General features: G+C 41.1%; 1 protein-coding gene and 2 long non-coding RNA genes across 4 annotated transcripts; 2 read left to right on the forward strand and 1 right to left on the reverse strand.

The window, feature by feature from the left end:
* The first annotated feature begins 1,012 nt into the window (after nt 1–1,012).
* On the forward strand, nt 1,013–11,711 carry pxylp1 (2-phosphoxylose phosphatase 1). Of its 2 annotated transcripts, XM_058080767.1 has the most exons (6): nt 1,013–1,134; nt 2,838–2,983; nt 6,221–6,409; nt 7,720–7,846; nt 8,801–8,940; nt 9,440–11,710. In XM_058080767.1, the coding sequence occupies exons 2-6, from the start codon at nt 2,902–2,904 to the stop codon at nt 10,462–10,464; spliced, it is 1,563 nt and encodes a 520-aa protein (XP_057936750.1). In that variant the 5' UTR covers nt 1,013–1,134; nt 2,838–2,901; the 3' UTR covers nt 10,465–11,710. The 2 variants fall into 2 exon arrangements, with proteins under 2 accessions (XP_057936750.1, XP_057936751.1); XM_058080768.1 differs by lacking the exons at nt 1,013–1,134; nt 2,838–2,983 and adding an exon at nt 3,064–4,844 and having other exon boundaries at nt 9,440–11,711.
* A 98-nt stretch (nt 11,712–11,809) lies between these two features.
* Nucleotides 11,810–12,886, reverse strand: LOC131134991 (uncharacterized). The gene is made up of 3 exons (XR_009131508.1): nt 12,793–12,886; nt 12,333–12,398; nt 11,810–12,183 (listed from the first exon to the last, which is right to left on the reverse strand). It is a non-coding gene; the product is annotated as an uncharacterized LOC131134991 (long non-coding RNA).
* On the forward strand, nt 12,393–16,538 carry LOC131134992 (uncharacterized). Its single transcript, XR_009131509.1, has 3 exons — nt 12,393–12,878; nt 16,029–16,179; nt 16,445–16,538. It is a non-coding gene; the product is annotated as an uncharacterized LOC131134992 (long non-coding RNA).
* Nucleotides 16,539–17,302: the final 764 nt, after the last annotated feature.

Raw genomic sequence — 17,302 nt, forward strand, 5'->3', positions numbered from 1 at the left:
CCGATGTCTGGACCACATCAGCTGAGCCTGAATGGGAGTAACTTAGAAATAAGTTAACCATTGTTTAACTAAGTGCCACAGCAGACAAGACATTCTGGAAGAGTGACACTGAGCAGTGGATGCCTGTGGCAATGTCTGTGAACGCTCTCAGCATTGTGTGTTGGTTCTTCATTTCAAATTGACATCCACATGTCCACCCATATCAAATACCCAGCATAGATACACCCTAATACCAAATACTGGGACTGGGCACAGCACACTTCCTTTCTGAGTTTATGTATGTGAATAAATGATGTGGATGCCAAAAATAAGGTTATCAAATAGAGCCGTCATAAATGTTAACAATAAGTAAACTTGACATGCTTAATAATGCAGCTTATTTATAATGCAGCTTATTTAAATGCTACTCCTTCTCCAATTTAAATTTAACAAATTAAATTGTTTTGCTTTTCTTGAAACTTACAAAATAACATACTTATATAATAACCATAATATATATGTATATATATATAATTATATATAACATACTTCTGCTGCTAAAATAATTCCATCCATCCATTTTCTATGCCACTGTTGTATTTTCATAATGTACAGAAATAATATATACTGTATATAATAATAATTGGTGTGGCGTTTCCAGTGAGTGTGTTATTGTTTTGTAGACAGATGGTAAAATGTGACACTAAATGGTTTTCAAGCATGTATTACTCCTAACCTTCCACTAGATGGCGGAGTGAGGTTGGAGTTCATTAACTCAACAGCGACACGTCTGGCCAAAGCAGCCGTAATGGATTCGACTGACAAGCTACCGGATATTCACTTAAAAATAAAAGCGTGCTATCGGGACCATAAACTAGTTATTCTGTATATTTTTCTGTGCAAGACAAACGAGCTTTAAAATATAGACATCTGTTCCCTGTATTTGTTTTTTTATCCAAAGCGTGTCCATGCTGTGAATTGTTCGTGTACTATCACAGCCGCAGATGTATTACTTTGAAAACCGTATACAGGAAGTGAAGGTCGTTGTCACGGGCGACCCAACAGCGGTCTACGTCGCTTTTTATAGTAGAAACCCAGACAGCAGAACGAAGGAGTTCACCGATTTCGTGTGGGAAAGACGTCCAGTTCCTACAGGTAAATATGAACAATGGTTATATAATGTGCAGTGACAGGCAAGCGACGTATTAGTGTTTGTTTTGTGTAGTCAGCACGACTGTTGATGTGGCATTGGAAGACGTGGACGACGCAACTTTTCCAGACAGCAGTTAGAAGTCTGCAGGAGACACGGCATTGATTGCATTGATTTGTCTTTAGTTGTTTTTTCACTAAAGCCAACCTTGCAGTTTGTTTGTGTCTCCATGCGGGATTAGCGTTAAGTAGCTAGCTAACAATTTAACAAGCGATCCTGAGTTCAATAGACGCGAACATCAATGCCATGTCCGTATTGTAACACATTCAGTACAGCGTTGGTTGGAAAGGTAAAATACCTTTGCACGCTTATTAAAATATATATATAAATACATAAATATATGCCTAAATATAGCATCACGGGAAGATAATAGCACTTCCAAATGTCCCATCAAATTGCAGGGATATGAGCCTTATTGAAGGGGAACCTTGGGATTGGGTTAAAACAAACATTGAGTCAACCACGTCGGAACTAGGTTATGAGATCAGCACAACGCTTTAAAAACAGCTACCTTCTCTGAACATGCAAGTCCAGCATTGTATACTCGACACCCCCGTCCCCCCCCCCCCCCCCCCCCCCCCGGGCATGTTGGACTGGAGTGTGATGATCCTCCAGCTCCCCGTTTGTGTGTACAAGCAGTATAGTGGGTTAGTGACTCAAGCATCGTTTTACAGTCAGTACAGTACTTTGGTGGAACCTGTGCTATGTTTAGACCAGCTAATGGCAGGGTTTATTGTGTAGGGATACATTTGTTGGTCGTGGTTTTCCTTCCCCCTTTTATTCTTGGTCTCCATCCTTTTTCTACAGCGCTACAGACTTATACCATAACCGTCAATATTGAATACGGGATCCATTTCACAAAAGTGACGGCATACCTTCAAAAAAAGAAAGAAAATAAGGCTGCTGAGACTATGTACTGGGGGTGTCATGAGATGAGATATGCACAAGATTGGGTCCGCAAAAAATACAAATGACTGGACAAAAACTATTTCACTTGATGTAAATTGACGTCTTTAAAGGGGACCTATGATGCTCATTTTCCAACCATTTCAATTGAGTCATGGTCTCCTATAGAACAGCTACACACAATAACCTGCACAGAAAACGTTTTAGATTTTCCAGAATATGCACCTATTCCAGCTGTATTTCCTTTAATTTGTACTTCCTGCCAAAACTGTCTATTTTAATGTATTCCACCCACGGCACGCCTCTGGGCATGCCCACTACGCTGTGATTGGTCACACGCCCAAAGTGCTTCCTATCTATGAACCATATAAGGAAGTCGCCCTTCTGTGACGTCACAAAGGGGCGGTTTTACCATGTCTCTTCAAAAACGAATGTTTTAAGCCATCCCAAAGTTCTTTCGGGCTCACTTCCAAATGCGTAAACCTCATTATCTGAAACTTTGGCATGGTTTAATACGACAATACAACATTCTAACTGCATTTTTAGGTCAGACAAGTACAAAAAATAGGTCCCCTTTAAGCTTAACCGGAAGCATTTTTAATGATTGGTTTTAGCTCATCTTTTCAATGCCACCTCACTGCTGTTTTTTTTTTTTAACTCAAATGCTCTTATGTTTGTCTGGCCATGGCTAGAGAGAGCAGGCGGCTGTTCACTGACCTGTGTTCCCACTGTATGTGTCCAGGGTACAGTTGAGACATGGACTGTAGGCTGCATGGCTGACGGACAGGGACCAATCACACGACGTGATGTTGGCCCGTAACTGCTTCCTCCTGCTGGTGGTGGCGAGCGGGGCGGTGCTGGCCATCGTCAGTTTCAGCCTCCAGTTCTGTGAGTAAATGTTTGTTAGGGATGGATGAAATGTTGTTTAATATGTTCTTGACATTTTCATTATTTGGTATTTTGCCAGTACAGTACAGCCGATGAAATACTTAATACTACTTTGTTTATTCAAATCAAAATTATTTTTACAGAACAACAGATTTATTTAATTCAGTTTAATTAATAAATGATGGTTTCCTTGTTGAATATATGCATGGAAATGTGTTTAAGCAAATTGTATTTTTTCTTAAATTAAGTATTTTCAAGCATAAAACTGCAAAACAAACTAACTAAATTACTTTTATTTTTTGTAATATAAACTCCTGCTTTTGTGATTTCATCTTTTGCAGTGAGTTTTGCAAAGGCATGACCTTTAAACTAAATGATTTTGCTCCATTCTGTTGCTGTCTTCTGATACAGAAAATAACCTTGTTTATGTTCAAATTTACACATCCTCTCATTGCTTCCCTCCTGAACAGAACCCTTTCTTACCAAAACAAACCCAAGTCCCCTATAGACATCCTAAAAATACCCAGCACTATGAGAGTTCCTCTCGCTGCTCCATCACATTAGGAGAATTTGTGGCAACTCAATCACATCTTTTGCAGACTGCCTCGTCGTACATAATGGTAGGTTTTCCACATTGGGCCATTGTTTCCCATCTCATCTAGAGTAGGTATTGTTGACTAGTATCCCTGCCAGCCACAGTCAATGCAAGGAAACATATGGTCATGGGAGAAAAATAGCAACGTTTTTTCACATGACTGTAAATGACAATACATTGAGGCCAGCAAAATTATCAAGTTGATTTTCATTAATTTTGTGATGAATTAATTTAGTTATTATTGTCCCATTTTTTTGCTGAATCTTATCACGTTTGAATCTTGTGACACAAGATCTTTTGACAGCCCTAGTTTTGCATATTACAATGCTTTTGCGTAAACCTACGTATATCGATTGGTAGGAAGTGAATGGTATCCGGAATAATAATTTTGGACCACTGAAGTGTAATTTTTGGACTGTTTTGTTATGTATTTACATTGTCACGTTTCTTTACACTGCTGCAGCCATTAATCCCATACATAGGCCAAATATCTGTCTGCTATCCCAGTGGTCTGATCATTATTAAAGATTATTTTGATAAACCTGCACCACGCCAAATCCAGTTCAACGTCTGATCTTCTCAGTGGCTGAAAGATCCAAATAGGGCACATTAAAAAATATATACATCTATAGAGTATCCTCCTGTCAGATTTCCTGCATGGTGTGTTCAGGAGATGACAAAAATGGACACGGAGCGCAACTGGAGGCTTATTGGGACATCCCAAGCTGTTCCTGAGTTGTCTGGCATTAGTGTTTAATTAAATGTGCCGAGGAAAATTCCAATCTGTTCCCACATTAGGGTCTGTCCCTGTGGATTAAGGTCACATTGGACATGAAAATAATAGTGATTTTATTATTTGGTGGGTGGTGTCCGGTAGTTCTCTAACTCATTTTCTGCCACTTGTCTTGTTCAGGGTAACATGTTGTTGCATAGGGACGTTCATTCATGATGGGGTGTTTTGTTAGTGTGGATGCATTCCACTATATGCTTTATGTGCCATTCATTTGTATGCATGCATAATATTTGGCAGCCCCTTTCAATAGCTCCTTTGTGTACTTGCCTGGACGGAGCAAGTTCCAACAGTTTGGTTAGCTCAGGCAGGCGTGTCAATTGGTAGGCGGGGGTGACAGTGTGCAGGATGTAGAGAGAGACCAGTTGTGGCTCTCAATGAACTACAGTGTGTTGAACTGGATCGCAAAAGGCTCTGTGCGTTGGACAAAATGCTCTCTGCTCTTGTAGCGCACTTTCTCTTCTCTCTCATCATCGGTGAGTATATGGAGAAAGCATTGTACAGATGATATTTTATTTATTATTTATTAATTACACGGGAGCCAGGCAACGACATTTTGTTGGCAATTTCACTGCTGTGTTATTGTGCAATGACAATAAAGAAAGTCTATGTCTATTTTAGCAATACAAGAAACAATCAGCACTGCTTTTAGCTTTAATGCTATGTGAAGACAGCTGTATGAAAACCTTCTAGGGCTCATGAATTCATGATTTTCATGTGTGTGCATGTTAGGTAAGCATGTGTGTATCCGTTTGCACGTGGCTCACTAACACTGATTGACACTTTTTAAAGTTTATCGAGTATTATTTATTCCTGCATATTTTTTAGCATTGTTTCTTTATCACTGTTTTTTATCGTGTGTGGTATCGTGCTGGCAGCCTTTCTTCTGCAAATAGATGGTTGATTGTATCTGTTGACTGTATGTGTTTTATATCGTATTGTTTGGTACACGAACTGCGCACGCTCTGATGCTCTGCACAAATGAAGATCCTAACGGATAAATAAAGTTCTTAAGTAAGTAAGTAGGGAAATATATTTGCTTGTCTGTTGGAAAATACTTGCTTGACATATCTTTTAAATATTGCATTTGTCTAAAACAAACCTTCGTAAATGGAATATAATAATCATCATGATGGCAATATCAAGTTTTAAGTGACCCAAAGCAGCTCAAATATGTCACCCATATTTCTAATTGCAACAGTTGCAGCGCCACTTTAAGGAAGCTTGTCTTTCCCTTTGAATTTTACACCTGAGATGCTCCAATTACAGTACATTTGTTGTTTCCATGCATGAATTATCAGCTTAGTTCACACAAAGAAGAAGGCTTGCATAAAACAGAAGTGTAAAAAGACATTTGTGATTTTGTGACTGCAAAGATAACGTGTAAAAGCGCACATTGTGTTATGTATGTACTTACACATGCAGGATCAGACAGATTCGGGTCTCTCAGCAGCAACTTAATATTTGTACGGTTCATCTTTGAATTTGGAAATTTGCCTGACCAAGGGGGCAATTGAGTTCATCTTATTTTGTTTCAGAGTTGGAGCCGTTTGAATAGGTCTTCCAGTCTCTAGAACCTCTCCAACTTATTGGAGTTTCTCACAGGATCGCAGGTCACTGGTGTCTAGGCAACATGTTCCAGGCTAATAAGCATTTTAAGGCCAATCTCAGTTCTATTCCTTAGCCCTTCCATCCGTTCCCATTTGCTCAGCTGTTGGCATGGATATAAGGTGTACTTAGTATTTCACTCACATTGAAGATGACTAAACATGCAATTGATATTATTTTTCATTTTGCGGAAGCATTACTTTGGGGATTGTCTCATTGTGTCTTACTTGTGTCACTTTTGCAGTCAATGTTATCCCCACAACTCCTGTTGTGGAGGAGAGACGTCCCCAGGCTGCAAATGGAGCTGTTAGTGGGTCTCTGGTCAAGAGCAGAAAGAGGGTTTTTCCAGTGCCTCACACTCAGAAGCCCGACCCCGTATCCGAAGCTTTCAGCTACTGCAACAGCCCCAACCGCACAGAACAAGCCTGGGAAGGTGAGAGCTGTGACAGGATTGCCTTACTGACTAATTACTGTATTGACCTGAATGTGGATTCAATGTCACTATGTCAAGTATTTCCACTGTCACAACATATATACGTACTTTGTAATTACATCTTTTGACAGCGATATGTTTACTGTGGGGGGTGGCGGTGGCAAACGCGAACACACCTATACAATAAAAAGGACTATAAAAACTACATTTACGCTAAATTTTAAACAATAAATCAAGGGTAAGCAACACTTTCCCTTCTGTGTTTTGAAGGCAACCAGTCTTCATCTCCATGTTTTACACGTTCTCTATTTCTTCTCCCAACTGTTTTTGTCCAAACCTTTTCAAACTATTGACACATTGCTCCAATCTTTGGTATAATCACTACAACCACCCCCTGTCTCGTACACCGCCATGTTTGTTTACCTGAGCGACATTATCCCGATGATGTCGAAATGAGCCCGAACTGCGAGAGCCAGTTCGTCAGGAAACTCTAACTTTGTTTGCTTTCAAAAGACAAACAATCTAGAACAGAGGTGCTAATACTTTTTCAGCCTGCAAGATACTTTTGAAATGACCAAGTCCCAAAATGTACCTTGTACTCTAAATATAGAAAAATGGATCTCTCATCTGTGAGAGAACAAAAAACGTCTTCAAAGTCCTTTTCTCCTTGAATGGCACAAAATTGCCTGTTTGGAATTTCCACAAGAGCACCAAACATGGGGGATTGTAAGGTGGAGGAAAACTAACCTTGATGGTCCTGATGGCGTCCAACATTGCTGGTATGACAAGGAGATCCCACCTGAGATGTTTTCCACACATCACTGTGGAGGGAGCGCAGGATTGATCTGGGGTACCGTTTCCTTATATGGAACAATGGAGCTTCCGGTTGTGCAGGAGCGTCAAACAGCAGCTGGAGATGAAGGCCCTCGTCTGTGTGGCAATCACTGGGTTTTTCCAACTCTAGTTTCTGTCGTTTTATGTCGCCACCTGACAAAGGACTTCTTCCAGAGGAAAAACATCAGTCTTTTGGGCCATCCTGCCCATTCCTCTCAACTAAATACAATTTGGGGATGGACAGCAAGGGACGTTTAGAAAAATCAGTTCCAGAGAGTGGACAGAGCGATGGTCTCAAACTTTGTGGATGCTTGGGCTAAGATATCTGCTCTGCTTAGAATCTCCCAAGATCCTATAATGCAAAATCTAAATTATTGTCATTAAAAAAAAATTGAAAATGTATTTGTTATTGTAACTTGGGTCACTATTAGTGAAATTGAATGTACTGTACGATGATGAAGACTGCCTTCTTGCAGGTCACAGTCCAGCAGACTACACCCTGCTGTCTGTCCAGATAATGATTCGTCATGGGGACCGTTACCCTCTCTACTCTATTCCCAGGACCAAAAGGCCCGCCATAAACTGCACCCTGTCCATAAGCAGGTACATCAGACACTAACATGTATAATATTGAAATTATTCTCAGTCATCTGTGTTTGGCAACAATCAGTCTAATGGAGAGACATTTTATTTTATTTAATCTGTTTTTATCAGATTCATGTTTAGGAAAGAATGGTCAAAAATACCTTCAACCAGAATCCAGACCCTCATTGGAAGCTATAGGAAGCGTTTATTTCTGCAAAAGGAGGATCTGCTAAATATTGATGTCATTTTTCTGTCGGGGTGCCCAATTGTAGGCACCTGCCTACTTTTGTTGAAGTAATTGTTGCACACTTTATGTAAATCCTACAAACTATCGATAGCGATATGATATATTTAACTAAACTGGCCGATCCCAACAAGCAGTCATTTAGAAAGGAAAATCTATAAAATGATCAGGGGTGCCCAAACTTTAACATTAACAGACCACATTTTTCTGTGGTTTGTGTGATTGTGGACGTGGGGCAGAGGTAATACTTTTTTACGGTATGGTCCTGATCCAGTGTGTATTTGTTGTGCTGCCACAGATGCCCCCTCCGCGCTGGGTTTTAATCTGAGCGCTCAGCTGCTCCTCTCACAGATTTGTCAAATTGAACTGTAATCTCCAATCATTTCCACTATCAGATCACCGACTGCTCCTCTTGCTGCCCTCATTCTTTTGTATTTTATTGTATTTTTCCATGTGTATGTGTGGTCTATGTAAATCCCCACTGTGCTTGGAGTTTAAACTATCAACTGCTGCAGTTAACGGCCAGCAGCGCAATAGAGACACCTGGTGGCGAATGCAGGAAATAGACTTTACATGTCCTTTATCAGTGGTCCCCAACCTTTTTGAGCCCAGTTTGTTTCTGTCAGACCTCTGATTGGGAAAATACTGACAGTTGCATTCCATTTCAACTACAACAATGACCTTCTCCATTATTGGAACTGTCATTCATAACTTGTATATTTTCCCAGGAATCCCTCGCACCCTCTGCTGAGCGCTTTCATTAGTCACATGGCCCAGGGAGGCCGTGGACACTGGGAGTCGTCTTTGGCCTCCATCCCTCGCCTCCCCAACCACAGTGCTTGCGAGATGGGAGAGCTCACGCAAACTGGTAGGCGAACAGAACAATTGTTTTCTCTAATTCTTTGGTTAATGTTTGTTGATGAAGACGTTAATATTACATTCTAAAAAAGATGCCAATTATATGGAAGTGTCATCCTTACAGTATTTTCTAATATGTAAAAGACCACATCATTTTCCCAAGCGTGATGTAAGATGCTTGGTGAATTCTGCTTTGCACCTTGCACCTGTAAACATTGGTGCAAGTTCGGATCAATCAGCGCCCGCTAGCCAGGGAGAACGCTGGCCGGCAGGCACATTACGCCAGCAGCCCAAGCTCTCACAATGTTTGTAAGACACTGCCAACCGATGCCGTCCCTTGCAAGACCCGGTACATGTATCCACAACCGATTAATGTCAATATTTATTGCTTATTATTATCAATACAGCATTCTAGAAAAACTCAGCAGTTTTATTAAAATGCTTCAACCTATGATTTTCACTGAACAATGAACCTTTAGTCATGCAAACTGACAATATGCCACTTGTAGGTGTGGTGCAGCACTTGCGTAATGGGCAACTCCTCCGCCAAGCTTACCAGCGCCACCACCTTGTCCCTGCAAACTGGTCACCTCGTCAAGTGTGGGTGGAGACCACAGGGAAGAGCCGCACTCTTCAGAGCGGACTGGCTTTCCTCTACGGCTACCTCCCAGAATTCAACTGGAAGAAACTGACCGTACGCCACCAATGGAGCACGTTGTTCTGTGGCTCCGCCTGCGACTGCCCGGCCAGGAACCGATACCTGGAGGAGGAGCAGAGGAGGCAGTATCGTCTCAGGGTGGCCGATACTGAACTGGAGAGAACTTATGTTGACATGGCCCGCACGTTGGGTGTTCCCACACGCACCCTCAGAGCGGCAAACCCCATAGACTCCCTGCTGTGCCACTTGTGCCACGGCCTATCGTTCCCATGCATGTCCATGGAAGACGGTAGCGTGGGCGGGTGTTTAACAGTGGCTCAGTTTGCTGTAATCCGTCGACAACAGCTAGACGATGAGGCGCATCGGAGAAGAGCAGGAATCTATCGTAAATATGCAATCCTGGCCATGTACCCCTACCTCAACCGAACCGCCTCCAGGATGGAGCGAGTTGCCAAGGCTGCTGCAGGTCGACAGCCACCGAGAGCGAGAGATGACGTGTTCACCCTTTCCTCCGCTCACGATGTGACCATGGCGCCCTTGCTGAGCGCACTGGGACTGGAGAAAGCCAGGTTCCCGCCATTTGCAGCAAGACTGGTGTTTGAACTGTGGAAGAGTCCCTCGGTGGCTCAGGGGGAGCAGAAAAAGAGGCAGACTAAAGGTGAGAGGATAAAAACAAGAGATGGAGGGTTTTTCATCAGGTTGCTGTACAATGGAGAGGACGTGACATTTCACACCACTTTCTGTAGCTCCCTTTCCCGCCACAACATCCAGCCACTTTGCCCTCTGAAGAACTTTCTTTCCTTTGTCAGGAAAGACATGTTCAGCGTTGTCAATTCTATGTCCTACCAAGAGGCTTGCTTTAGGCGTCCTGGTTGAGAATGGTGCTGCACGGAAGGATACTTGGTTGTCTTCTCCGTTTACTCTTTCAGCAAAATTTCAACCATGATACTGTGGTGTCACACAATTATGTCATTCCACTCATTTGTAAAAACAATGTGGCAGACATCTATGGTTATTTTGTTTACATTCAATGCAACATATTTTTCCAAGTTGTGACATTGTTATGGAACTGCCGTTGTTATTTGCAACAGTAAGGTCAGGGAGCGTAGAGTAGCGATACAACCTGAATGCAGTCGTGCAAACATACACTACTCACAAAAAGTTAGGGGTACTTTCTGGGTGGAATTTCACGATGAAACTCAAATGAACTACAGTCGTGGTTAATTGGCTCTAGACTTGACCAGAATTGTTTGATTGTAGTTAGGGCATAGAAAACCTGTCTTTACAATCGTGTTAATACAGTTTTTAACATTATCAGAGCCGTCAACACATGAAATAACACGCCTTACATTTGTGTGACCCAATATAGTAGATATAATCACTGAAAATAAGGTGAACAGACGCACTCGTAAGCAGTTCCTTGTTTTTTTCTGGACAGCGTACTTCCTACTGTGGCTCTTATCTCATCACGGTATTGTAATGGAGGCTTTAAATGGCTTCACACTCATTATTACCCAATATAGTAGAAATAAATGAGCCATCTAAGACATACATAAAACTGTTCCTTAGCATCACGTTTAGCCCTCGTCTCACCAAACACTGATTAGCATTTATGTTTTAGTTCATTTAGTTGGTTCATTTAGCTAATAATAAGTACAATTTGCTTAAATATGCATTTTTAAACTAATAATAGGCAGTATTCACCCACAAAAAACCATGATAGAGCAAGGTAGCGAGGTTCAAACTGTTCATCATGCTTTTCACATTTTGAGACAACCTACCGGATGTTCACAGAAGGAAGAAAGGTGTACCATATGTATGTAGAGCATATTTAAAACACATGTCACCAGTTGTAAGTTCTCCCATTCGCCTCCCTGTTAGACGACATTCAAAGTAGTAGGTTCATTCTGAAATTTCACGTGCAAACTGAATATCTTTAACATTTTGTGAGTGTTCAAGGTAGTGGCACTAAGACACTTTATTCTTACATGTCTGACATTATCATGTAATTTTGTACATTCCAGGGAATTGTCATTTTTACAAATACAGTATTCCAGATCTGGAAGAAATATTGAAGCTGGAAATACTATGCTGGATTAAACATTCACAGATTTGTTTTTGTGTGTATGAGCATCATTTTTGGACAATTACTTTTTTGAATTCAGCATACACAAGAAAATGTGCATATTGTTCATTTGGGGACTTTTTTATCGATATCGGCTATACCAATATTGCCCACTACATTATCGACGGCGATATCGTCAACTAATGACAGCTCACCTCTTGTGTAATGAATGAACACATGCTTCTTTTCTTTATTTGTGCTCCGATCAACAAGTAAGACAGGCAAGTCTTAATAAATCACAATTTAATAACACTAGAAACTATACAATTTGGAAAGCTGCACATTTCCATGTGGCACAAACATCCTTAAAAGAATAAAGCAAAGGATTGACTTCTGGACAAATGCAATAAGTGGAAAAATAAGTTTGCCCATTCAACACATCACGCATAAACAAAATATTAGATTAGAAGTATTCAGGGAGGACAGCTTGCTTCCCCTCCAATTTGAAGGACACACTTGGAAGCTTGTTGCTGTGTGGAGGACATCATCACTTCATCGATATAAGCAGAATAAACAATAATATATAATCCAGTATCTCATTTTTTATGCAATATCGACCTGGAAATGGTTTTTAATTGTATTTTAAATCTTTTGCATTGACTTGTAGATGTGTCATTACCTGTTGGTCTTTACAGTTTCCCAAAGTCACTGGTGTCCAAAGTGTGGCCTGGGAGTCAATTCCTGCCTGTGGCATATTGTAGAACTAAAGTTAAACCAAAAATGACGGCAAAAATAGGCGAAACGGGCAAAAAGGCATGATATAAAGAGGCAACGCTTAAAGGGTAACTGCACTTTTTATTGGAGTCCTTCCCTTTTCTGTGCATTTTAGGGTGAGAAAACGAGTTTATATCCGCTTGCTAGCAACGGGCGTCATGGGAAATACCTATTTTGACGGTAACTGACATAATTGACTTGTATGTTAACCAAGCTACAGCCATATTATTATTGTAGCAGCTAACATTTTTATCTCACGGACTAACACGAAGTCTCAGCGTCATTCACAGATGGAATAATGGATACCCAGCTCTCAATTTCGCTACAAAGACTCATTAAGATGCATTGCCGTCGGCATGTTTTACCTGAGGACTGGACCAAACAGCCATCCCATTGAGAGCCGCCATCTTGGTGTCGTTGTATAGATGCTGCTGTTGTTGGCGGGACTACCGTAAGTATGTGTATCAATGCGCCGTGGGAAATAAGTTGTTATCATCAGTGTACGTGTTAGTATGATCACAGCATGTATATCAAACGATGCAACGTTGTTATAGACTATTTTAGAGGACTTTATAGTTGAAAAATGTGTATCCCAATGACAGCATTGTAAGATAGCTCAAATTAACCCGTTTTCTCGTGTTATAAGGCACAGAAAAGTGAAAGAAATATGTGTTCATGTTTCACATAAGGATTGGGAATGATGAGCAAAATTCCCTTTAAATACTTAAAAACTGAAATACTAACAGTAATACAAGGGTATACTTTTGCTTGTTTTGTATTTTTACAAGTAAAAAATTTTATTAAAGTCCTTTGATTTTTCAAGTTCAAAGTTTCGACATCTGTGAGATGTTTTTGGAGTCCACCACTAGATGGCACTCAAGTTCCATTTTATTCCTAGCCACTCTGGTCCATCAGTGTGAGTTTAGCTTCTCTTACTCCACTTTTTTGGATTTTTTAAAAATAAGACATGAGTTATAGAGCTGATAGTATAGAACTATTTCAACTGGAGGATTTATGAGATTAAAAAAATACATTTTCACTTGAATTATAGCCTTATATCGCTTCAGTGCTTGGACCCAGACTTGAGTCAAACTAATTACTGATGCAAATTTATTCAAACAACTATTTCTAATTATATGCTCTGTTGTCAGAGTCGTTAATGACAGACACCGTCCTTCTCTGGCTGATCACACTCTGCCCTTTTGACCAACGCCTCTCCCTCCAGGCCTTGACCCCGTTCTTCCACCCACAGTTCTGATGTCATCCTAGAAGAGCGAGCATCCTTCCACCGCAACTGGCTCCATCTTTTGATGTTGCCACGGTGCCCCTGGCCTTTGCAAATGTAATGGGGCACATCAAGGTGAATGTATTGGGCGTGTCTTCCATTTGTTTGGGCCCAGAAGCAAACATGAGGCAAGTTGGCTGCAAAACCACCACCGTGCAGCCGAATCCTGCCTTTGCAATAATAATAATGAATGATAATAATGATTGACACTGTCAGAGGCGCATCAATAAAACAAAAGTGCTTGTTTTTATCTCTCATCAAACCAAATAAAGTCAAATGATTAGAAACACCTTAACACACAGAAACAAGCTAGTATGTCATATAATTGGCACATAAGGAGCTTTTAAGAGGAGATGATGTGTGATGCGTGCATATGTGATGCTTAGGGTCAGCTAATTGGGGTCTACAGTGTGTGTGTGTGTGTGTGTGTGTGGTGTGTGTTCTGTTTTTCCGTGTCTAGACTGTGCTGCCAGTGTGTTTTTTCAGATGTTAGGCTTTATTAAGCCCTTCACTTGTGGAAACAACCAGGTTCCCATTAACGTGTGTGTGTGCATATGCACACAAATTCTATCCAATACATAAGTTATATTGAAACATATATATTTTTTAATTTTTGGAACTTTTTTTTGATATGCAATTAATGTCCGCATGTCTCAAGCGAGAACAAACACTGAGCAGAAACGTACAAAGGAAATGGTAGTTGTCACCAGAGTATGTGGAGTGTCAAATGCCGCTTGCTGGACTCAGAGGGAGATACTGAAGGACTAGAGGATGTCCAGCAGACTGCAGGTCATTTTTATTGTCATTTCTTCTGTTTTATTTGTACAGTGCAGTCATTATGCAAGCAGCACGTGTAAACGGTATAACAGGATTTCAGCTTTAGCTTCTAAGCTGAAATCCCAACTGTGGTTCAGGTTGCTCCTGTGCAGGTCATAACAGTCATTTTTTATGATACATGGCCACCCGATGAAAGGACACAGTGAGTTTGTTCTGCATCAAAGAGAGAAGAAAGGAGAATGAGACCGAGAATGTCTCCTCTATGGCTGCTCGGGTTGGACAGATGAAAGGGTTAATATCTTCTGACAAGACACAACAATGAGTAATGACTCCAAATTCCACGTCTACCCACGCCTTTGCTGTTTGCTGCAACCGTTTTTGTGTAGCATGACTTTATTTGCTCTCCAACCTCTACAACTGTGACTCTGATTGCCTTCATTGTATACCGAAGTCTGCTGCCTGCTGTCTGTGTGTCCCTAAGTCAACACGTGTTGGAATAGAAGCTAATCCATCACTGGCGTTTTCCCCCGAGGCATTGCTGTGCTGCAGTATCAGGTGGAAGGGTTCCACTTCCTGTCTTTGTGAGCAGGTTCCTGGCTGAAAGGGGACAATCCCTTTATTGGGCCCAAAGGTGGTACCAAGGGTTTAACTCCAGCGTTGGTTGGCGCCATCAAGTTGTAACCTGTGTGCATTGTAACCCGTGGACATATGGATGGTACATTAGCATACATAAGCACATACTTATTGAGTCACGTGACAGTACGCCGTAGTCATGGTTTGGTGCATACCTCAGTTGTCAGGTCATAATCACAGACATATCCACCTTATCCACCATTTATACAAAGTAGTCACAAACAGGAGACTTTATCCACGGAACAGGGTCTCCAAGCTCTGGATTCTCTTAGGCTCGCTGTGACTCCCATCACCAAAGACTGGTGGTGAGGAGGAGTCAGGAGAAGTCAATGGCAGAACACAAACTCAATATACCAACACAAAGAGACACCTTACCTTACCTCAGATCAATGCAGGGATGGACCTATTGATAGGGACTAATGTTCCCAAATAGTTCCCAAATCTACCGATCTACAGCATGGACAATGGGCCATACGCCATAAGGACTGTTGGACTACTGTCAAGAAACAGTGGATAGGTCACTGACCATGACCCGGGAGCAGTAAAGATGGTGTCCAATATAAATGTGGCAGCACACCATCTGCCATCATTTCATATTCAAATGATCTGCCATCCCATTTTAATAAATCCATTGACACCACGGTATTCTATTCAGCATCTCTGGTCAAGCGCGACCCTCTCAGCGGCTAAAAGGTATCCTTGGTAAGACCAGGGATGTTGGCCTCAAAACGGTTGGTGATAGTTTGCTGTTTGTCCACATGTAGGTGCGCCTTATGTATTATATTGTTTATTTCTGTGTGAACATGACTATTAACCAATCCAACACTGTGTTATGGGTTTTTTTCAACCCGCCAAAGCCCCCCCTCCCTAACTCTATTGTAATTCTGTTTCTCCATTTTTCTACAGGATGTCCTTTTTGAAGCATGACTGCTCCCCTTGTGTACAAAATACGATGTGGACGCTGAGCCTTGACATACGACCCAACCAAAACAGTTAATCTGCAAAAGGGCTCACCATTGTAGTTTCTGTGGTTGTAGTCGAAATCACTCACCCAAGTGTAAGTTACATTTAATTTTTTTAATGTGCAAATGTGTAAAGTATACTTTACTTTAATTTTGAGTGTAATTTTAAAGTGTATGAGCACTTTTAAATTTGTCAATAAGAGTGACAGCACTGCCTCACTGTGTGCGTCAAGAAAAAGGTTGCTTGTCAGCCGCCCCCCCCCAGACACACACACATCCAGTATGTATGGTCCTCTGTAAGCTGCACAGGTTTTAAATTGAATCTCTGTTGTCCACGCTGTGGGTGACCTTCCCTTTCAGGACTGATGAGTGCACTGGAAAGCCAATGCAGCGACTGTGATTTCATCCTTTCTGAGCCGGACAGTGACAGGCAGGGAGAGATATCCAAACAGACAGGGGGGGAGGGGGGGGCGCAATGCTGTTCTCTTGATTCTGTTCCAATGCATGTGTTTTCGTAGGAAATGAAATATGTTTTGGATTAGTAAAGAAACATGTGATTTCCTGTTTCAATGTTCAACTGTGTCATTGTTGTAAAAAAAAAAAAAACAAAAACAACAGTACAACCACAAATGTCACAATTCTGTTCACTTTCCTGCTACTGGATATATTTTGCTTCCCACTTGAGTAAAAGTGAGCTTCTATTTGAACTCTTTGAAAAAGTTGAACCAGATCTAACGTCCTTAATTCTTAAACAGTTGCAGATCATTAGAAGTACTAACAGAGGCGACGGATGACACACACTTTTGCACTGATGTGTCCCTAGAAACAAAAGTTCACTCTCACCTCTGTGGGCGAAGTGAGAAGGGTGACTACATCATCATCACCACAGAAAAAGAAGCATAGTTTTTGTGTAATTAATAACATGATTATAAAGCAATGAGCTAGTAATTTTACTTTAAATAACCTTCAGGGAGAATTAAGCAATGACACAATAGCAGACGGGGTCAAAATACAAAGTCATGATGAAAGACCGAATTAAAAGTCTTCGTTTGAGTTCATTCAAGGTCATATAAAAGAGAGAACAAAGTAGAAAGTCTTAAAAGCAGTAATCTACCATCAAGCCTTTAAGCTAATGGGGCAGATGGGCTATTTCAGTCCTGCCTAAACAACACAGTGAGGACACTTTAACGAGTCTGCCACTCATGCAAGGGACACGTC

Source organism: Doryrhamphus excisus, chromosome 8 (assembly GCF_030265055.1).
Source record: "Doryrhamphus excisus isolate RoL2022-K1 chromosome 8, RoL_Dexc_1.0, whole genome shotgun sequence".
NCBI lineage: Eukaryota > Metazoa > Chordata > Actinopteri > Syngnathiformes > Syngnathidae > Doryrhamphus > Doryrhamphus excisus.

Bases quoted from the DNA above. Each gene is read 5' to 3' on its own strand.
- pxylp1 (XM_058080767.1), top strand. From the start codon at position 2,902: ATGTTGGCCCGTAACTGCTTCCTCCTGCTGGTGGTGGCGAGCGGGGCG. The intron at 2,984-6,220 runs GTGAGTAAATGT...TCACTTTTGCAG, and splicing joins CAGTTTCAGCCTCCAGTTCT to TCAATGTTATCCCCACAACT. The intron at 6,410-7,719 runs GTGAGAGCTGTG...GCCTTCTTGCAG, and splicing joins CACAGAACAAGCCTGGGAAG to GTCACAGTCCAGCAGACTAC.